Genomic DNA, 21,996 nt, shown 5'->3' on the forward strand with positions numbered 1-21,996 from the left:
CCAGTGAACTTCTGATTGGATTTATTCTGTTGCATTTCTAGAACTTGAAAAACATCATTTCAGCAGATGTATAAGAGACAAACAAATAGAGGCAAAGAAGTCTGTTAGAGCAAACTGTCTTTACAGGATAAAGAGCAAAGCTCTCCAAAACAACGTTGGATTAAATCACAACCATTGGACATTTCACTAATGTATTTCAATATTACACCTTCTCTATTTAATATTTCATACTTGAGTGTTAAGTTACATAAACTTATCAAGTCTTGACACTGTAATCAGGATGAACAGCCAGAGGTGAACTCTGACCCCCGACACTACAAACACGCTTGCCTTTGGCTGCTCACCAGGAGTCTAGACATTGAATGGAACTACTCACTGAAGAATGCATTAAGCCTAACTCTTATATGTAGTTGAAAGAAGCTGAATCTGAACTGCAATATTTATGTTTTTAACATATTTATTATATTGTGGGAGAAACGTTTAGCTGGAAGATTTAACATGAGATACAAAACATGTTGCAGATTAGAGATCTGAAATGATTTTAGTCATAAATAAGTTACGAGCCAAACTGCAAGACCAAAACAAACAAATAAAAAACAAAGAAATGCAAGGAAAAGCAGCTATAAGCTCAATCATTAGATGTATAGATGTACATGTATTTGCTCTCAACTTCTGGCAGGAGTGGAATTTCCCTTCACAGTTTTCTTAAGATGGTGATAATTGGGTAAAATCTTCATGAGGAAATCCAGCTGCAGCGTCTGAGGCTGAAAATGAAGAACGTAAGAGTGAAAAGAATGTCTGATTTACACCATTCATCTTCAGGAGAAACACACATTACCTGCGGCCTTTCAGTCTGCACGCGTCTCAGACACTCGGAGCCATAGATCACTGTGTTCTCTGGAATCACTTCACATGTGTTCACCTGACAGCATGCACCCACGATACAGCCGCTGGTCAGCATCACGTTCCTGCCCACTTCAGCTGAAAACACAACAGCACTGGTTCTGTTTCAAAACATCCAAGCAGCAGCTGCACTAGTGCATCAATGTCACTCACTCATGATCAACTGTACAAATAAACTATAAATATATAGACTTTTCCATAGTTTTTCTATGTTAGCATGTGCTAGGCTAGACAGACATGTTTGGCCGTTCGCTTGTGTCGCCTGAATAGCAGCTGACTGCCCCACAAGCAGTGGCGGCTGGTGAATTTGTTTTGAGATGGGGCTGTGGCTAGGGTGACCACCACCCAACAAACTAAATGTGGGACAGATAATCCGTTTGTGTGGGACAATGTGGGACACACTTGAAAAACGCAAAATTGTGAATTATACAGAATGAAAACATTTGTATATAATATCTTTACTTATAAAAATAAGTTTTTATTTAGTCCATTCAAAGCATAACATAATTAAGACATAGATTAAATGTTATATAACATTAAACAATTTGAATAGCGATTTCAATTTAAGGGTCACAGATGCAGAGTTATCATGTGTTGTAGACTTTGAAGATGTTCTTAAAAAGAGAAAACTAAAGGAATAAAGAACAAACTAATAATGAAAAAGAATTTCTCTTTATACATTTCATGATTTGCTAATACTTTTTATTTTAATACGCTAACCAAAACGAAAACGCGTTTCAAAGCGACAGTTTACGATGTTTTAGTGACTTTTTATTCGCCAAGTTGACATGACGGGATCGCCATCCGATCTACTGACAGACGTTGAAGCCCCTTTGATGGCTAAAATCACAGTCTTCTTCTCATAAACTGGATTAAAAGCTTTAAAAATTCGCATTTGTATGAGCTTGTTGTTCACTGGTGTGGGTTAGGGTTGCTGCTTTTGACACAGCGCTGTTAAATAGTTAAATACTGTAAACAATGGCTCATGTGCGTTTCGGGTTAACGTTTTTCTTAATGTGACAACTAACTAGATTGCTGAAAACGCTGTGCAGTACAACACAAAGCGGAAAGGGGCTCACCCTAGCTGTGGCACACTGGGACAGCAAAAAAATCAGCAAGCAGCAACAAAGTTAAAGAACATCTAGTTACCTGTTTATTCATGAAATCATCTCTGATCAGTTCATTTACCATTAGATACCATTAGAGAAGCTTCGGGTGTACTGTTTGATTAAGAGGTCAGTGTGATCTGGAATTACCGGAGCATGTAATTGACACACAATTGGAAACTGCACCAATACAGACCAGTCCTGATTTTAGCAGTTTGGGGCGACAGAAAAATAGCCCATTTCAGGTAAGATTTCTGGACGCTGATTGGGTAAATTTTGTGTCACAACTTAAATAAATTGTATATCTTAAATCACGATTTGACTCAATTCTATAAAGTCCCGCCTCCTGTGGGCGATTCCTCGATCGCCCCTCAGCTGAAATTGAGACGTGCAGACAGGCCATATTGTCATGACGAAAACATATATTTTCCACAGATGATTATTAGTATTTTTTTTAATTATATAATTATAATTTTGTGTGTATAGTTCAGGGAGGGCAGCGCTCTAGCACCCTTTCTTGGCCAGCCGCCACTGACCACAAGTACAGCAATTGCAAGTTCACATTACATTATAAGAAAAAGATTAACACACTAATCTCTTCAGAGAAGCAATCGTGTTTCCCTCACCTGCACCATATAACGGGATGTATTTATATAGTTTAACTGTTTCTTTGAAGGCCATGATGAGCAATGAGGGTTCAGTCAGTGAAGGAAGCGAATTTGACAGAGTTCTATACCGTCCTTTTCCCTCACACATCCAAATGACATGTTTAACATGCTGGGTAAGTGTTTTATGATTGTTGTATTTTATGATGCGTAGAAAAAAACTAGTGCTGTCGATCGATAAAAAAAAAAGAATCGGATTAATCACACATTTGTTCTGTGATTAATTGCACATAACAATAATACTTTAAAATATACTTTTACATTTGAATAATTTCACATTTAATCTTGATATTAATGTAGAAAAACATATTTCCTTAACAGCGTCATTTTCTGAATGAAAGCAAACATTGTGATCTTAGTACTGTAACTGATGTCTCTATTAAATTGATTATTTTAACATTAATTATAGCCATTCAACAGTATAATTCAGAGCTATCATTTAGGAAATATACAGACATTTAAGGAAGTTCTTAAGTATGTATTTAAGTATCTTATGTATTTAAAATCTTAAATACATAAGAATTCTCATTAGAGCTACAAAATCACAATGGTTTCTTCTTTTATTTGTTCGTTGATGAACATTAGTGACAGGAGTCACAGCAGCACATTTAAGAGCGCCGCCCCTTTGAGAGCGGTCTCAGTATACAGATCTGATGATCACCGCACTCCCATCTTCTGATTAAGAAGCATTTAATTGAGTTTTATACAGTTCATACAGTATCTTAGCTTTAAAAAAAAAAACGAATTTGCCACGCTGTCCTGGAAATAGACATTCAGAAGTGTTTACATTTATTTTCAGTTTCAGTCCAGTAATTCTTTTTCTATCTTTTGTGACTTTTTCAGAGGCTTATTCTAGGTGATTTATTTATTATTATTTCTAGGTTTTGCAGGAAAAAAAAGCATATGGGCAAATACATTATGCAGCGCGAACTCAATCAAGATCCAAGTCTACTCCTGATCCAGGATGGGTCACAGATGGGCGCAGACATGGATTTATGCACATACGCAGTTGATGTCCAGCTGTCGCTGTTATAAGCATGAATTGAGTGACTAAGTTGCAGATCCTTTTTGTAGATTAAGTGTGATCATGTTATGTCAGTATATTAAACTAGAGAACTATACTAGGACACGACGGAGAGTGCTCCATAACACCAGTAAAGCTATCAGCCTATCTGCCAGGGCTCAGACCCGGACAGTCCCGGTGGGATCAACACTGTGTATTGTATACTGAAATATCGTAAAATGGGTTTAAAAATCAGATCACTGTTATTGAAATACATTTTATTGTGATATATAGGGGTGTGCGATATGACGATATTTGATCGCGAACGATTAAAATGACTGCACTATCCACTTTTTCGGAATAATCGTTACATCATCCTATATAGTGCAAGACATGTTATATCCGTTGCTGTTCTATTGAAGTCGTCAACATCCTTGCGATAGATTGCGCCATGTTTACAAGCTTGTATACGTTGCTTGTGAATTCAGTAAGATTAAGTGACGCGGTCAGTGACGATGGAGGGAAACACGGAGGAGTTGGTCCCTAAAAAAATTCTACATCAGTAATATTGAAATGGTTTGGGTTTTCCCCAACTGACACGGCCCAAACAACAGTTATTTGCAAATATGGCAATGATAAGATTCTCACGTCAAACACAACAAACCTTTATAACCACATCAAAAGAGAGCAGCCGAAAGAGTATGCCGATAGTCAAATTATAAAGGGATCCCACGCAAGTAAATCAGGTAGGACCAAGCATCAAGAAACTACAAGACTTAAACAAACGACTTTAAGGAAAGAAGGATTTGAGAAAGGAACTCCGTATGACAGAACGAGCAAGCGCTGGAAAGATGTAACTGACGCGGTCGCATTTTACCTGGCCAAAGAAATGATTTCCATAAAGACTGTGGAAAATGAGGGCTTTAAAAAACTGCTCAAAGTCGTAGATCCACGTTACGAAATAACCAGCCGCAAAAAAATGTCCTTCACGGCAATTCCACAGCTTTACTCCGAGTGCCGCCACAAGATGCAAAACAAAATTCAAAATGTAAAGTTTTTTGCTAACAGCTGATTTATGGTCTTGCACTTGCATTAAATATTAACTTGATTAAAATATATATGGTAAATGGGGCTGTATTGTAGCCCCTTTAATTAGCAAAATAGTCCTAAAACCAACTTGAAGAAGAACCGGGATAAAATCGTGATCTATCTAGATCGCCCACCCCTACTGATACATATTGTTATCGAATTCTTGTCCAGCCCTAATATAAAGCCCTTAAATGGTTTCGCATCTAGCGTGTCTAACACATTACGCCCTCTAAACTCCTGACTTTTGATAATATCTAGTATAACTAAATCCACAAAGGGGGAAGAGCATTCTCATACCTATGGTTACCCCTTGTTTGCTTTACAAGCAGTAAAGCGACAGTATCCCATTCGTTTCAAAGGAGAGCTGGTGATTTCCAGCGATACGTGCAGTAGCAACCATTGGTGACCAGACGGAGCGTGTCCAGCAACACGAAGTTATTTCTCAAAGTTGAGAAATAATAAAAGCCGTAAAATGAGTCTTCTATCAAACTCAGCAGGGTTTCACATTGTGACACGAAACACTCTATTGACCGAAAACCAGTATTGGGTGTGTGTATACTGCTCTGTGAACTGCACCAAAATGTAAAAGACTACATAGATGATAATAATAATAAATAAGAGGATTTAGCGGTTGAGTTCCTATAGTGTGCGGTGTACTGCTATGTGATGATGACACAACACCAAACACAAATATACACCCTTCTCACATGGCCTATTTAAACATTTGAGGGCCTTAGGATATTCCACGTATAGGGCCCAGACTCCGTCCCTTTTTAGTTTTGCACCTCTCATTTGTCTGCCTCCTCAAAGTACACAACCCGTCTTAGTTTGTAAAAGTGGTATTAAACAAATAAACTTCAAATAATAAATTCCCAAAGAAAAACTAGTTTTAGGGATTATACTCTCATTTTATAAATAACCTGTGGCAGCTTTCTGTGTGCGTTCTTGTAGTTCACAACCTTTGATGCATTTTAAACTGGAAAAACTAAATTCTTTAAATGATAAATACAAATTCTGTCATCATTTAGTCACTCTCTTGTCATTTCAAACATTCTTTCTTCTGCACAACACAAAAGAAGATATTTAGAAGAAAGTTGGTAACCCCACAAAACACTGGACCCCATTAACTTCTGATGTAAAGACATAAAACGCAGTACCCTAGTTGTTACTCACCTTTTGATTCGATAACATTGTTATCCCCAATTTTCAAAGCCTGAGATACTGAAAAATATAAAAGATCAATTCAAGTTGAATTTGGCACAAATATAAGCTTCAAGCTTCAAGTCATTCTAACAGTTCAATCAAATAAAAATGTACCACAGCCAACTTCAAAGACGTTGTTGATGCCAACGGTCATGACTTTGGGTTCCACACAGTCACTGTCGGGCAGAATGTTCTCAGGATAGCTGCATGAACAAGCATTTGTTTATTTGTCACACATAAGACACAGTAGAATGAGTGGACAGAGATGGCTCACCTGTTAATGATCAAAGCTTGCTCTTCGATTAGGTTTCCCTCCCCGATCACGATGGGTCCAGCCTCCGCAATGATCCGAGCTTTCGGGTGAACAACAGTTCTTGGTCCTGAAGCAGATATGAATCACAGCTGAAGGGTGTTGTTTGACATGACACGAGTGAAATGACTCTAGTGACATAAAGCACTCAATACAGTGACTTTAATACATAAAACATACTTTTAAAGCAGGTTCATGAAGTGTAAGCATACTGGTACCACATATTATATTTGACTCTCTTGTAACATGCCATAACACATCCATTAAAAATCATTCATATGTTTTGTTATTTAAATCTATAATGATATTAAATATGAACTCTAGGCGAGATGCGGACCTGTGCATTATAAACTAGGGTGGCAAATGGTGAAGAATTTCCTAAAAGAACAAGCTGCATGCAAGACTGCATCACATAAGTTCAAAAACTATGATGTTATACGATGATGTCATTTTACACATGTTAGTGTTTTACAGAATAAAAGTAAGTGAAGTTCAGGGCTACCGATGGTGACATCTCCTCTGATCTCACTCTCCACACACACCACAGCGCCCGCTGCGATCTTCACACTGAACAAGAAAAGAATAAAGACACACATTAACAAACACTATGGATGCCCAATGAAGAGAGAGTTAAACTGAATGATAAACACAGAAAGTGTGACTTTCAAAATGTATCTGGACACTTATATGAACACCTAAACATATGAACACTGACAATATCTCACTGTGGGGTCCTGGTGAAACTACACACACACTACATGCAGAACATGTATTCGATTTGATTATTGAACAGTTTGTTAATTCCTTTAGAAATGGTATAAATATTTTCAACAAAAGAAGATTTGATTGTTTAGAAATACAAATATTAAACCCAAACGCGTTTCGTGGGTGTGTCTTTTATTCAATTACGTAACATGAATCACAACAAGAGACGGATGTGTCAACTATTAACAGAGACGTATTTTGTGCTTTAAACTTGAAACAGATAAACGAGCTACTTTGCGTTTAAACATTTGTACCTTTTTTGGGCGCTTTGCTTTGTACTCGGATCCGCCATGTTCATGCGTTCGATGTCGTCATGTGCAATTGTTGATGTCTGATCATCACTGACTCACAAGAGCAATGAGCGATTAATCATGTCTGACGTCTGATCGCTGGCCAAAGTCCCTGCAAGAAAAGTCACTTCACTCTGCGCCCATATTCACATCACAGCGTCTCCGGGGCCGGAAATCAAGCCATACAAGACTATAATGCTTCGAAATACTCGATTACTGTACAGTGTTTTACTCGTTTCTCTCGACTGCTGCGATGCCTATAGATATCCATATGTAACCGCCGCACTTTAAGTACCCTAAACCCTTTGATGCATACAGTGTGTTTTATACACACAGCAAAAATAGCATGTAGATTGAAGAATAAAAAAAACTATTTTGGTAAGATACAATCGTTTTTACATGGCCAAAGCATAGAGACATTAAATATATACATTTTTACACAAATACAGGATAAAGGAAAGATCAAAATAACAGGCAAATAAGTATCTATATATTTGTATATTCACATTAATATAAAACGGCAAATTTCTAATCTACGGTCTCGGTAAGAGTGACAGGGTGTCTGTGTTGTGCAGTATTGTGTTTGTTTCCCAGTTGCATGTATTTGACTGAAACTTAAGAATCGTCAGCAAGCTGTTCATCTGGATAGCACAGCAAAAGTGAATTGTATAGTGGATGATGTACACTTGACAACAGACATGACGTTAGAATTCTATTTATTTCTATTATGATTTTAACCAAAAAGATTGCTGTGCAACATAAGCATATGTGTGAGTGAAATTAAAAACATTTGTACAGTGTAAAATAAATAAATGTTCAGCAATGTTTGCAAATTATACATTCAAAATAAAATGTAATTGAATAAATAGTAATAAGTTAAGCATACAATCAGCATTAAGAATGATCATGTGCCAACTCAACATAGTTTGTTAAACATGAAAACTGTTCCAGAACATTAAAAATATAAATCACATGAACATAACACTTAACTGGGTGAGAAAATAACATTCTGAATCTGTGAATCACTTCTTTTTTAATGTATGGATTTGATCAGAAGGCCAAGACAACATGCATTTAGAGATCACCGCACAACTGATCAAACTTGAGGAAAAACTCCTCACAACTTTATTTACTTGAGCAATACACCATAAAAGAAACATAGACTTGTTTTCTTGCAGAGGCAGATGATGTTTCTGTTTTATCATAATAAGACAAAAACCTGACAAATGCCATTTAATGTACACAGTCATGCAGGGTCTGAAATGAACACATGCTAGCGTGACAAGTGCGGGTGTGGTGGGTAACGCTATGTTTCATTCATTATCTTCACTCACTTTGCTGGTGAAGTTCACGTAAAACAAGACAACTTCTACTAGGCTGTTGAATCGTCATAATAGTGAAGTCTTATGCCCGTTTCATATCCTGAGCCTGAACTTTCTTTTTCAGGGGTCGCGAGAGTAGACACATACTTTGTCAAAAAAATTAAGAACATTATTTAAAGATTATTTCCCTTGAAACTAACTAGTAACATGCCGTTTTTGAGCTTCTTAGGCAGACTTTTCTTAAACTTTGATGGTATGTCCCTCGAAAGAAGTGGGGCCATAATTATAACCCACAAAACCAGTTTTATCCAATTATGGTATATAAAAACATAGCTTAACATACCGAGTTCATCATAATAAAAATGCTACTTTTTAAAAGGAAAACTCAAATAAGACTCACATTTTTTGGCCTATCGAGGGTGGCATTTTGAGAGTAAAATAAAGTGACCAGATCTATGATGAATAAACTATTTTGTGCTGTAGTAGTAATTGAATCATTGGTTTCATAGGTATTAATGGTGGTGATATGGCACAAGTCACATCCACAACACATAGAAATGAGATCATGGTTACAGAGCCAGCAGTGAGTGCATCTCTTTTCATTTGAGTCATATCAACCAAATAGAACGGCAGGAGGCTGCGGTCACTAATTTAATGTTTTGACATCTGTTTTCTTTCTCAACTTTTTACGCTCACTTCAGTCAAAAATGATAGAATAAAAAAAAAACAATGAGAAAAATGGCTTCCATAACTTCATCAAAAAGCGTATTTTATGTAGATTCTATTACTTTAATTTGTTTGATTCATGCTCTTTTAGATCCACGCAGAATGTACAAGTTCTTAATAAAAGGCCGTCGTGCTTTGAAGGATAGGATTTAAGTCACTACATGATGTCTATGTAGTTTTATCTGAAGGTTAGGTTGACAGTAGGGTTTAGGTAGTACACTGACAGCGTTTCCCCCTCATTCATATGCAGTAAGAGCATAACATTAATCACATTCTTAACATTCTTTAAATGTGATGTTGTGGTTTGGCCAAAAAAAACTCATGGAGGCTGTCAAAAACACATTAGACACCACTTACACACTTTAAAGGTAAAGGTGTTGCTTTTTCCTGTCAATCCATGTGCATTTTGACTGTAAAGAGTGCACTGTCACTTTAATTTAATTTAATTCATCTGCTGCGCGAGCATGCGCTGTTTACGTGTTCGGTGTGAATGCTCTCAGCTGTTAACATGGGCTCCAAAAAAAGTATGTGCTGCCTACACATGCGGTGTGAAACGGCCGTTATAAATATGGTAATTAAGCAATATTGGGTGACAAAAAACAATAACTGCTGCAACTTATATTCTGTGCATTGCAAACGATAATGTGTGATATTTGCCCGGGGTAACCAACCCTGTGTAAGAAGAAAGTCTCCATAAAAAACAAAGCTGCACAAGATGAGAACACACAAGTGTTTATATCAAGTGGCACGCAAGGGTTAATACTTTATCCCTTTCACCAAAAATACTTTTTAGATGGTCATACAGTAAAGGATGAAATAGTTAGGAAGGAGATATGAAATGCCTTTTATAAACCCAGATTATCTGTTTATATTTGCCAAGTAAAGTTTGTAGTCAAATTGGAAGGTGAATAAAAAACTTTTATTTTAAACCCTGGCCACACCATCTAAACCAGGCATGAATATCATGGGCAGTGTTAAACCCTAAGCAGTTAAAAGACTGCTTGAGAGACATCATCTTGTTTTCTCCTCAGAACGAACTTGTGTTTCAGACCAGACAGATTTGTACAGAGTTCAAGAATCTTCACAGCAGCAGAAAAAAAATGATCTAGATTGAGAAGAAAGTGCTGAAGGATCAAAACTCAAATCAATCTTTCAATGGCCTGCAAGCTCATCCAGAGATCTGAAGTTTTAAGCGACTCTGTACGCAGTCATGCGATAGTAGGTCTGACCGTGGCTGCGAGCGGCCCACACCAGCAGCGCTGCGGACATCATCTGAAGAGGAGATGCGATGAGCGCCAGATACAGCGACCAGCCCAGCGTGGCATCCACATGATCTGGAAACACAGACACACGGTGCAGCAGATCCATTCCGGCCAAGAAACAGCACACGGTCGCCAGAGAACACAAGCCTTCAAACAAAAAAACACATTTAATCCTGTGCAAAAGTTACGGCACGACAACATAAAAACCACTGAGATGTATTCTGACGCTTTATTTGTTACCTGCCAGCAGATGCAACAACCCGATGAAGAGCACTGGAGTGAGACTGCCACACAAACACGCACAAAAACCCAACAGACCGCCCAGAACCACTAAACCCAGAGACACCAGCGGCAGGAGAAATTGACACCGCCACAGATCTGCAGGACAGAGTTAAAACACAGTACTCATCTATAGCAGCAAAACTATGTGTACAATCATAACATCATATTGTGTGTGTGTTTGTGTGTGTGTGTGTGTGTGTGTGTCCGCGTCTGAGTCCTGCCCGGGTCCTGTTTGATAAACCTGTGCCCGCAGCACTCATTTAATTCTGTATCCGACCCGTTTAACAAAACTGCTGCGACCCGCCTCACATCACATCACATCTACATAATGTAGATCAAATAATTTATTTTCTCACGCAACAAAATCTGAGGAATTCCTGGTTAATACATTTTTAACATGCAGAAGCCTATTTGTTCAAAATATTGTTCATGGCATACTATAGTTTCCCTAACCCTAACTCTTTCTGTAAAATGATACCAAAGACGCTAAAGGCTAACCTTTCATCAAGGCTAAATAAAGCTTAAAACCAGGAGCATGATGAGATTAAACGTTGATTTAAATTGTGATAAGAGTAGGAAGTCCTCACTATAGCTGTCGGATTGGTAAGAACGCTCATCGCTGCGATTAGAAAGCATCTCTTTAGAAAGAGCTTGAACACAAAGGAGCACAGGACCGTGTTAAAGGACCTTCACATCAGCTGAGGTGAGTCCAAATAGTCTTGACTACTGGATCCGTGTATTATGACACATAAAGAATGATTCCACACGTTACATCAGATATCAGCGGTTCACCCCAAGAGTATGTGTGTATACTTACAGGTTCGTATTGTGTCTTCTCCGCTGTTGTGATTTCCTGGTTCTTTGTATTTTGGTGTGAATTGCTGCGAGGGAGTAAAACTCACACACTCAAGAAGCATCTTTGGATCTGAAAGCACAAACACATTTGAGTAAATATTGTGCCTTTCAAACTCAAGCAGATGTCAAATAACATTTCACATCACAATGTTTGATCTAAAATAGAAACGAGCAGAAGATTAACATGTAGAGTTACAAAGGGAGTGATGCGTACATCTACACACATGTAGACAGGGATGCATAAACACACAGTCAAATAAAAACATCAAACTGGTTTCACATCTCTTTACACCCTAACCTACTGTCTCCAGTTTCCAGTTCTGCCCTTCGAATACAAACCATGTTTTTATTTTGTGGTAAAACTGCAGTAACAATGTTTTTTTGGTGTATTGGTAAACCATGTGTTTTTCTAAAGAAACAATGTTTCTTTAATTGTAGTAAAAAGGATTGAAAAACTCTCCCTTTGCTATTTGTGAGATTATGCTTCCCTGTGCCACTGAATTATTTTGTAGTCATAGAGACGCTGTGCATGTTTCCTGATTGGTCAGCGCTTGACAACAGCCATGATTTACACAAAAACACCTTCACTCAGGCCATCTACCTCTTGAACTTGTGCAATAACAATTAAGTGCGATATTAACTCTATCCTCCAGATAATACACAACTTTTTCTGTAAATTATATCTCAGTTAAATTTATATTTACTGTTGTATATTGCACACACCTTGTATATTGTTATATTTTACTTGTATATTTACATACACACATAGCTTTACTCTCTATATCTTTATCTCATGTTTATTGTATTGTGTTTCTTAATTGTGTATACCCAAAGGCCCTTATTTAAATCATCTGTGTACTGTGTTCTATTGTGTGATGGTCTCTGTGTACCGGATGCTCCTGTCACCAAAACAAATTCCTTGTTTGTGCAAACCGCATAGCAATAAAACTCTTTCCGAGTCTGATCTACACGGTATGCTCAGATGTCTGATGCCATTTTAATACAAACATGTGTACCTGCTTCTTTGTACCAGTGCGCATCAGTGGGCGTCTGCACGCATCTCCACCACAGCCCGGTCGTCCCGTTCATGCGGAACATCGCGTCGCTCGCGGTTTTCTCATCAAAATCTCTGTCCAGAAACTCGTCCTGCAGCGCGCGCAGCTCCGTGGCGTTGGACTCCGCGCGCACCGGAGGGCTCGTGTACCGGTACCAGTGCGGCGAACCCACCGATACCGAGAGATACACGGAAGCCAGGGCGCTTAAAACACCGGCGATGACCAGAGCCGTGGCGTGTCGGTTATCCACCATCATTCCTCGGTGTTGAAAGCTGTAATAAAGCCTGTTTTACAAACGCGTTTGTCTTGTGGTTATTTCGTGCCCTGTTTGTCGCCCTTCTGCTTCAACGCCATCTGTCAGTCTGAGAATACAGAGCAAACACAACCCCTCCGAAGTCTCCGTTTGTTCGTTTATGTGCTGATACGAGCTAGCACGGAAATATGAGGGATTTAGGATAAATACTCAACGGTTGTGTAGACGCAGTCTGTGCAGAAATCCACTTGCAGCGCTGTGGCATGTGCTTATGGGTAATGTAGTTTTCTTCTTGTGTAACGAAGAAGATGAATCAAACATAAACAAATGACTCCACAAGCAACAATAAAAACAGAACATTTTAAAATGTATATTCAGACAATATGAACAGATTTAATCCGCCAATAAAGAGATTTGAAAGCTCATTGGCCTAAAATGTTGCCTCTGACAATGATTGGTCATGACAGCAGGAGGCGGGTTTTAGACAGATTTAAAAGATCCTGCTTCAGCTCTGCTTCCATTTTCCGGCTTGGTGTGTTTGTAAGTGTTGGTGGCTGTAATTGGCTCATGTGTGATAAACTCAAAGTAAGTCTGTAGAGTTTAAATAAATGGACACTTTGATCCGATGTTGGTGTTATAGTGCATACACTTATTTCATTGTTACATTTTTATATACATTTTTGGCTTTTTGAATGTTTGAGGTTTCTTGGTGGCTCCTGACTCTTGATGGACATGCTAATCTCCCAATGATTCGTTTATTATTTGTAATTGCCTCAACTCCTGCACAACCTCATAACGCCCCGACGGCCTGCACCCCAGCAGCATTGGAGCGGAAATTCTGTCTGACATCTCAAAGACGCTACCCACCATTTGACTAGTAAGTACAAACTTTAACCAAAATCTGTGTTATTCACCCAAATGTTAAGAATGTTACTGCTTTCAAATGCATAGAGACTATGTCTGTCCCCCGAATAATACAACCAAATAATAATTTATGTAAAAGTCAGATAAAAATACCTTATCGTGATTAAACCAAAAGACAATATATTTAATGAGCAAAATCAACACCTAGAGTTTGGGCTACTTTGGATTTAGTGATCTAATATTAAGGCAGTTATTGTAAATAAAATGATCACAGACAACAGTTTTGATATACTTTGCCTTACTGAAACCTGGCTTAAGCCAAATGATTATTTTGGTCTAAATGAGTCTACTCCACCAAGCTACGGTTATATTCATGAGCCACGTCCGGTTGGTCGAGGTGGCGGTGTCGCAACAATCTTTAGAGACTTTCTTACCTTAACTCTGAGAACAAAGCGTACATTTAAATCAGTTGAAGTGCTTGCTACTACATCAATAGACCTACTCATCGCCTTAATCATACACTAGACTTGATAATATCTCACGGAGCCGATCTAACCAATAACGATATTATACCTCAAAGCGATGATATTTCCGATCACCATCTTATAACATGTACACTGCGCACTGCAGAAATCAGTTGTATATCTCGTTATCGACAGGGTAGCACCATCACCTCAACTACTAAAGATAGTTTCATAAAGAACCTGCCAGATCTGACTCCTCTAATAACCTTACCAACTAATATAGAATCGCTCGACGACATGACCAGCAACATGGGCACTATTTTCTCTAATACATTAGAACCGGTCGCACCTATGAAGTCAAAAAAGATTAATGAAAAGATCATAGCAGCATGGTACAATAGCACCACTCGCGCCCTAAAAAGAGAAACACGTTAACTGGAGCGCATATGGAAACAAACCCAATTAGAGGTCTTTAAAATTCAGCAGTTGTTGGGTGACTCGTTGGTTGTGGGGATTCATCTGTTGGGGCTGTGTGGGTCCGGTTTTGTCTTGTTTTGTGGTCTATGTCGGACAACAGAGGAATAAAGTTACAACATGCCAGTACTATTTTCCCTGGTTGTTCCTCTGTTTTCTGGTGTCGATTGTGGAGTGGGACCGGGTTGAACCTGCACGGTTTTCGGTGAGTGGGACTTTCTGGGTTGCAGATGGTGGGCTCTCCCTCTTCCTCGTGGATATTTGCTTGGTGGCTTTTGGTCGGGGTCACTGAGTGCAGCTATGACGCGTCAGCGGGGATCCAGCCCTCCCGGCTGAGCCTGGTTTCTCCCGAGGTTTTTTTTTCTCCATTAATCAATCATTGGAGTTTGGGTTCCTCGCCACAGCAGGGCAGTGTTTGCTTGCTCACCAGTAGACTGCATTTATTTATTTATTTGTTAATTGGATATTATTTATTAGAATGATCTTGCTTGTTCTATAAACACCATGCACTGTGCGGTGTTTTACCTTTTCTGTTGTTCCTGTTTGCCCATGTAAAGCTGCTTTGGAACAATACACATATATAAATAAAATTGAATTGAATAAAGTCACATGTGTTCCTTACAGTAAAATTATAATAAAAATAAAAATACTTGTCTGTTGTGGTAGGCTATGTGAGACCAGTTTTTATTGCACTTGTTGTCCTTGTGGTGTTCTAATTGCTTCCATTGTTTCCCTCATCTGCAAGTCTGTTTGGATAAAAGCCTCTGCTAATGACAAATGTAAAGAACCGCATTCATTTTAAGCTGAGCAAAATGGAGCATTTTTATGTAATTTACGGTATAAATAACGCTGTGTGTTTAGATCTTAGATTTAGTTTCTATGGTTTAAGTGTGTATGAATTAAATGATCGAGTTAGGACTCGTAAGTTGCCTGAATGTTTAAAAAGTGTTGAAGCTTTTTTCTGAGTTGTTGTTGCAGGAGCATTATCAATGCAGACTTTAAAAATGATTAGCTCTTATTTGTTTTGCAGTCAAAATTATATTCCTGTGCTTTACTGACATCGACCTGAACTTTACTATCTGACAAATATAAGCCTGTAAGTAATATTTGATTTCAAAGTTAGTGATTATATTTCTGAAGGTCTGATGAGCGAGTGGAGATGTTTCTACAGGTCTGATGAGCGAGTGGAGATGTTTCTACAGGTCTGATGAGCAAGTGAAGATGTTTCTACAGATCTGATGAGCGAGCAGAGAGCGGAGATGTTTCTACAGGTCTGTTGGGCGAGCGGAGAGTGGAGATGTTTCCTCAGGTCTGATGAGCGAGTGGAGAGCGGAGATGTTTCCCCAGGTCTGATGAGCGAGCGGAGATGTTTCCGCAGGTCTGATGAGCGAGCGGAGATGTTTCCGCAGGTCTGATGAGCGTGCGGAGGTGTTACCGCAGGTCTGATGAGCGTGCGGAGTTGTTACCGAGTGGGGGTGTTCTACATGTCTGTTGAGCGAGCTGAGATGTTTCTGCAGGTCTGGTGAGGGGGCAGCAAGGTTTCCACAGGTCTAGTGAGTGAGCTGTGATGTTTCCATAGGTCTTGTGAGAGAGCATGGCTGATTCTATGTCTGGTGAGTGAGTGGGCATATTTCTGCAGGTCTGTTGAGCGAGCGGATATGTTTCTGCAGGTCTGGTGAGCGGGCGGAGATGTTTCTACAGGTCTGGTGAGAGTGGGGATGTTTCTACAGGTTGGTGATCGAGCTGAGATGTTTCTACAGGTCTGATATGTGGGTGCTGCTACAGTAGGTGAGGTGAGCGAGCGGAGATGTTTCTACAGGTCTGATATGTGGGTGCTGCTACAGTAGGTGAGGTGAGCGAGCTGAGATGTTTCTATAGGTCTTGTGAGAGAGCGTGGCTGATTCTACAGGTCTGGTGAGCAAGTGGGCATATTTCTGCTAGTCTGGTGAGTGAGTGGAGGTGTTTCTGCAGCTCTGGTTGAGTGACTGTTACTGCTGGTCTGGTAGGTATTTGGCAGGACTTTATAAATCTGGTAAGTTACAGAGCTGTTCCTATAGGCTTTGTAAGTTTCTGCAAGTCTGAGCAAGGAGAGATGTTTCTACAAGTCAGGTGAAAATTTGGGATGATTTTGCAAGTTTGAGGTTTCTACAGGTTTGCTAAGCAAGGTGGGGTTGTTTCTGAAGGTCTGGTAGGTAATTTGTGTGTTTTTCTAGATTTGGTGAGGGACAAGTCTCTTGTTGTTCCTGCCACGGCCGGCCAGTGGGTCTGGCTAGGAAAATCAAGCGAACGATCTCCACATGTTCTTCCCTCTACAAAGCTTTGGCGGTGATGGGGTGGGTGGCTCCCTCAGGTCTTGATTTTTTTTATTCATTCAAGACTGGAGCTTTGACAACCACTCCTGTAGAACTGTTGGTTTTTTGCAGTCCTCAGAAAAGGAAAATCACATTAGTAAAATTTCAATGTACATTTCTGTCAGTTTGCATTTGTGCATTTATTTCTCTCTCACCCAAAGATCTCTCCATAGTTTGAACCCTTCTCACTGTGTATGCGCAGTAAATAAGCAGTTTCTGCTTGTCAGTAATGCAAGGATTCTGATTCACAAACCATGCTTATAGCTTTATGCATCTGCCAGTGATGGCTTTTGACCCAAATGACCTGGATACTTAGCGGTGTTAAGGAAAGGGTGTTTGCAATTACAGAAGGTCTACTTTGTCTCGTGACGTTTATACATATGTATCTTGTTTTATACTTCAAGAAATGTTGTGCCTTTTCTGTACCTCATTTTGTACCATGTTCTCATTTACATGGTTCATTTGTGGACTATGTAGCTTAACATGTAACTTTGTTTCTGCTGGTTTTTGAAAAGGTTGCACTTTTTTGGGGGGCATATGGTTTACATTTTAATTGGCTCTTGATTTATCTATACCACTAGACTGGTCTGTGATGAAGCTTAGTATGTAGTGTGATTAAGATTTACATTTACATTTAGTCATTTGGCAGACGCTTTTATCCAAAGCGACTTACAGTGCACTTATTACAGGGAAAATCCCCCTGGAGCAACATGGAGTAAAGTGTCTTGCTCAAGGACACACTGGTGGTTGCTGCTGGGATCGAACCAGCAACCTTTGATTTACCAGTTCAGTGGTTTAACCCACTAGACCACCATCTCCATGGTCCAGATATTCTGTTTGTAAGATAACTAGTTCTACTCCAATGATATTATTAACTTTTTGTGTGTGTTTGAGTTCAGCAGTTCAACCAAACCCTATTTTTCAAAATGCTCCTTCAGACATTTGGTCTTTTTTTTCCTTCAGCTGTACCAGAGATTGATTTGGGTACTTCTACGCAACTTTTGTTGAAGTGAGTTTGCCAGCCCACTTGAATGCAATTGGTTTTAAGTTTGAAAACCAACCCTAACCCTCAAAACAGTCTGTATAAAACAATTGTAATTCTGTTGACAATACTTTTCTTTTTGCATTCTTTATTCAGGTTACATTCTGTACTCCCCATGTGGTTTGAAATATTTATGTGGGAAGTGTGAGCGCCATTGTAAGATGTAATTAAATTTGGTTCCTAAATTAATTTAAATTGCCTTGAGTTTGTATGTAAACCTTTAGATGCTGAATCACTGCATGTATTGAATGTTATGCAAGTAATTAGTTCTTATATTGAAGTTATTGCTTGATGTTGAATACATTTTTGTTTTTTTGTTTTTTGTGTACAGATGTGGATTTAAAAGAAATGTTACAAGTTGTGCTCATTTTCTGTTAAATTGCCTGTAGAAGCTTGCTTTTATGTAGCCATCTGTACGGACTCTACCTGAAAACCCTGGATACCTTGCGGTGTTAACGAAAGGGTTTTTGACGAAGAGTCTGTCCAATTAAATGATAATTAAACTCTGAACACTGAGATCAAATTAAATTACAAATTAAAATAAATATTGTAGGAGTTTCAGTGTTTGCGGAGGAAATCTTTGATGTGTAACTGATGGTCATTGCGTTTTCTGTAATCTTATCAATGTAGTTTTCTTTAGCAAGACATTGAAGGCAACTGAGGATATTTGTATTTCCTTATTGAAGATATTCTTCCATGCACATTGCTCTTATTGTCTTTCATTTCACTCTGCCAGGAATATTGTACTAGAGCATCAATGTCTTTTTCTCTCGATTTCTTTTCTATAAATTCCTTGCTAGAGTTCTTTTCATACCTTGCCCCAGGTTGTAAGAGGTTCCAACTCTTAAATCAAATCAATCCTGAACACTTTCCCTCTTACTCCACCTCACACTTATTATATTGCTGGGTTTCTCCCGACTTGGTTAATTCATTTGTAGGTACTAAATATTATCTTGCCATGTTTACGAAGCATTTTTCATTGACCCAAATGCATCTAAGATTCCCAGAATATGTTATGTATATTTGGATTATGGCCATGTAATTTAAATGTGAAATGTATTTTCTTGAAGTGTAATGTTTGCTGTTCTTTTAAAGAGCTGAAGAGTGGTGTAAACATTTTATTGATCATTGCTTTTATTTCATACGTTTGGTTTTGGGTATTGCTGGAAGAAGCGTTATGCAATTGCCAGTGAAGGCTCTTGATCCAAATAGCCTGGATACCTTGCGGTGTTAACGAAAGCCTATTTGGTGAAAGCAGCTAGAGGTGTACTTTTTTATATTGATAGCCCATTTATATTTCGAGACAGTGACTTGTTGTAAACCATATTTTTCCTTAAGACTTTGATAAATTGTTTCTTTTGTTGCTTAATGGTTTCTTATGTTGAACACTGCATTTGTGGTTTTGATTTACATGTTATGACGGGTCTAAAATGAATGTGTTGTTACACAAAACATGTTTTATGATGTTGAAGGTTTCATTAAATGAAAGTAATTTTAGGCATGTTATAATCTCACTTATAGGATATTCAATGTTGTTTGTTTTAAAGAGAAACAATTGTGTATACAGTTTTGGTCAAAACAGGGTTTTATGACTAAGTTGGGGAGGCCCCTCGTTCCTTGGCGTTAGGGTTGGTGCATAAGTTGGGGAGGCCCCTCGTTCCTTGGCGTTAGGGTTGGTGCATAAGTTGGGGAGGCCCCTCGTTCCTTGGCGTTAGGGTTGGTGCATAAGTTGGGGAGGCCCCTCGTTCCTTGGCGTTAGGGTTGGTGCATAAGTTGGGGAGGCCCCTCGTTCCTTGGCGTTAGGGTTGGTGCATAAGTTGGGGAGGCCCCTCGTTCCTTGGCGTTAGGGTTGGTGCATAAGTTGGGGAGGCCCCTCGTTCCTTGGCGTTAGGGTTGGTGCATAAGTTGGGGAGGCCCCTCGTTCCTTGGCGTTAGGGTTGGTGCATAAGTTGGGGAGGCCCCTCGTTCCTTGGCGTTAGGGTTGGTGCATAAGTTGGGGAGGCCCCTCGTTCCTTGGCGTTAGGGTTGGTGCATAAGTTGGGGAGGCCCCTCGTTCCTTGGCGTTAGGGTTGGTGCATAAGTTGGGGAGGCCCCTCGTTCCTTGGCGTTAGGGTTGGTGCATAAGTTGGGGAGGCCCCTCGTTCCTTGGCGTTAGGGTTGGTGCATAAGTTGGGGAGGCCCCTCGTTCCTTGGCGTTAGGGTTGGTGCATAAGTTGGGGAGGCCCCTCGTTCCTTGGCGTTAGGGTTGGTGCATAAGTTGGGGAGGCCCCTCGTTCCTTGGCGTTAGGGTTGGTGCATAAGTTGGGGAGGCCCCTCGTTCCTTGGCGTTAGGGTTGGTGCATAAGTTGGGGAGGCCCCTCGTTCCTTGGCGTTAGGGTTGGTGCATAAGTTGGGGAGGCCCCTCGTTCCTTGGCGTTAGGGTTGGTGCATAAGTTGGGGAGGCCCCTCGTTCCTTGGCGTTAGGGTTGGTGCATAAGTTGGGGAGGCCCCTCGTTCCTTGGCGTTAGGGTTGGTGCATAAGTTGGGGAGGCCCCTCGTTCCTTGGCGTTAGGGTTGGTGCATAAGTTGGGGAGGCCCCTCGTTCCTTGGCGTTAGGGTTGGTGCATAAGTTGGGGAGGCCCCTCGTTCCTTGGCGTTAGGGTTGGTGCATAAGTTGGGGAGGCCCCTCGTTCCTTGGCGTTAGGGTTGGTGCATAAGTTGGGGAGGCCCCTCGTTCCTTGGCGTTAGGGTTGGTGCATAAGTTGGGGAGGCCCCTCGTTCCTTGGCGTTAGGGTTGGTGCATAAGTTGGGGAGGCCCCTCGTTCCTTGGCGTTAGGGTTGGTGCATAAGTTGGGGAGGCCCCTCGTTCCTTGGCGTTAGGGTTGGTGCATAAGTTGGGGAGGCCCCTCGTTCCTTGGCGTTAGGGTTGGTGCATAAGTTGGGGAGGCCCCTCGTTCCTTGGCGTTAGGGTTGGTGCATAAGTTGGGGAGGCCCCTCGTTCCTTGGCGTTAGGGTTGGTGCATAAGTTGGGGAGGCCCCTCGTTCCTTGGCGTTAGGGTTGGTGCATAAGTTGGGGAGGCCCCTCGTTCCTTGGCGTTAGGGTTGGTGCATAAGTTGGGGAGGCCCCTCGTTCCTTGGCGTTAGGGTTGGTGCATAAGTTGGGGAGGCCCCTCGTTCCTTGGCGTTAGGGTTGGTGCATAAGTTGGGGAGGCCCCTCGTTCCTTGGCGTTAGGGTTGGTGCATAAGTTGGGGAGGCCCCTCGTTCCTTGGCGTTAGGGTTGGTGCATAAGTTGGGGAGGCCCCTCGTTCCTTGGCGTTAGGGTTGGTGCATAAGTTGGGGAGGCCCCTCGTTCCTTGGCGTTAGGGTTGGTGCATAAGTTGGGGAGGCCCCTCGTTCCTTGGCGTTAGGGTTGGTGCATAAGTTGGGGAGGCCCCTCGTTCCTTGGCGTTAGGGTTGGTGCATAAGTTGGGGAGGCCCCTCGTTCCTTGGCGTTAGGGTTGGTGCATAAGTTGGGGAGGCCCCTCGTTCCTTGGCGTTAGGGTTGGTGCATAAGTTGGGGAGGCCCCTCGTTCCTTGGCGTTAGGGTTGGTGCATAAGTTGGGGAGGCCCCTCGTTCCTTGGCGTTAGGGTTGGTGCATAAGTTGGGGAGGCCCCTCGTTCCTTGGCGTTAGGGTTGGTGCATAAGTTGGGGAGGCCCCTCGTTCCTTGGCGTTAGGGTTGGTGCATAAGTTG

General features: G+C 40.6%; 2 protein-coding genes across 2 annotated transcripts; both read right to left on the minus strand.

Moving 5' to 3' along the window:
* Nucleotides 1-439: 439 nt before the first annotated feature.
* dctn6 (dynactin subunit 6) lies at nt 440-7,444 on the minus strand. The gene is made up of 7 exons (XM_056758677.1): nt 7,299-7,444; nt 6,782-6,846; nt 6,244-6,349; nt 6,084-6,172; nt 5,940-5,987; nt 839-981; nt 440-764 (listed from the first exon to the last, which is right to left on the minus strand). The coding sequence occupies exons 1-7, from the start codon at nt 7,340-7,342 to the stop codon at nt 666-668; spliced, it is 594 nt and encodes a 197-aa protein (XP_056614655.1). The 5' UTR covers nt 7,343-7,444; the 3' UTR covers nt 440-665.
* A 627-nt stretch (nt 7,445-8,071) lies between these two features.
* On the minus strand, nt 8,072-13,377 carry cldnd1a (claudin domain containing 1a). The gene is made up of 4 exons (XM_056744372.1): nt 12,798-13,377; nt 11,744-11,851; nt 10,885-11,022; nt 8,072-10,791 (listed from the first exon to the last, which is right to left on the minus strand). Exons 1-4 carry the CDS (start codon nt 13,090-13,092, stop codon nt 10,571-10,573), a joined length of 762 nt encoding a protein of 253 aa, XP_056600350.1. The 5' UTR covers nt 13,093-13,377; the 3' UTR covers nt 8,072-10,570.
* Nucleotides 13,378-21,996: the final 8,619 nt, after the last annotated feature.

The sequence above is a fragment of the Triplophysa dalaica genome, chromosome 1, assembly GCF_015846415.1.
Source record: "Triplophysa dalaica isolate WHDGS20190420 chromosome 1, ASM1584641v1, whole genome shotgun sequence".
NCBI classification, from domain to species: Eukaryota; Metazoa; Chordata; class Actinopteri; order Cypriniformes; family Nemacheilidae; genus Triplophysa; species Triplophysa dalaica.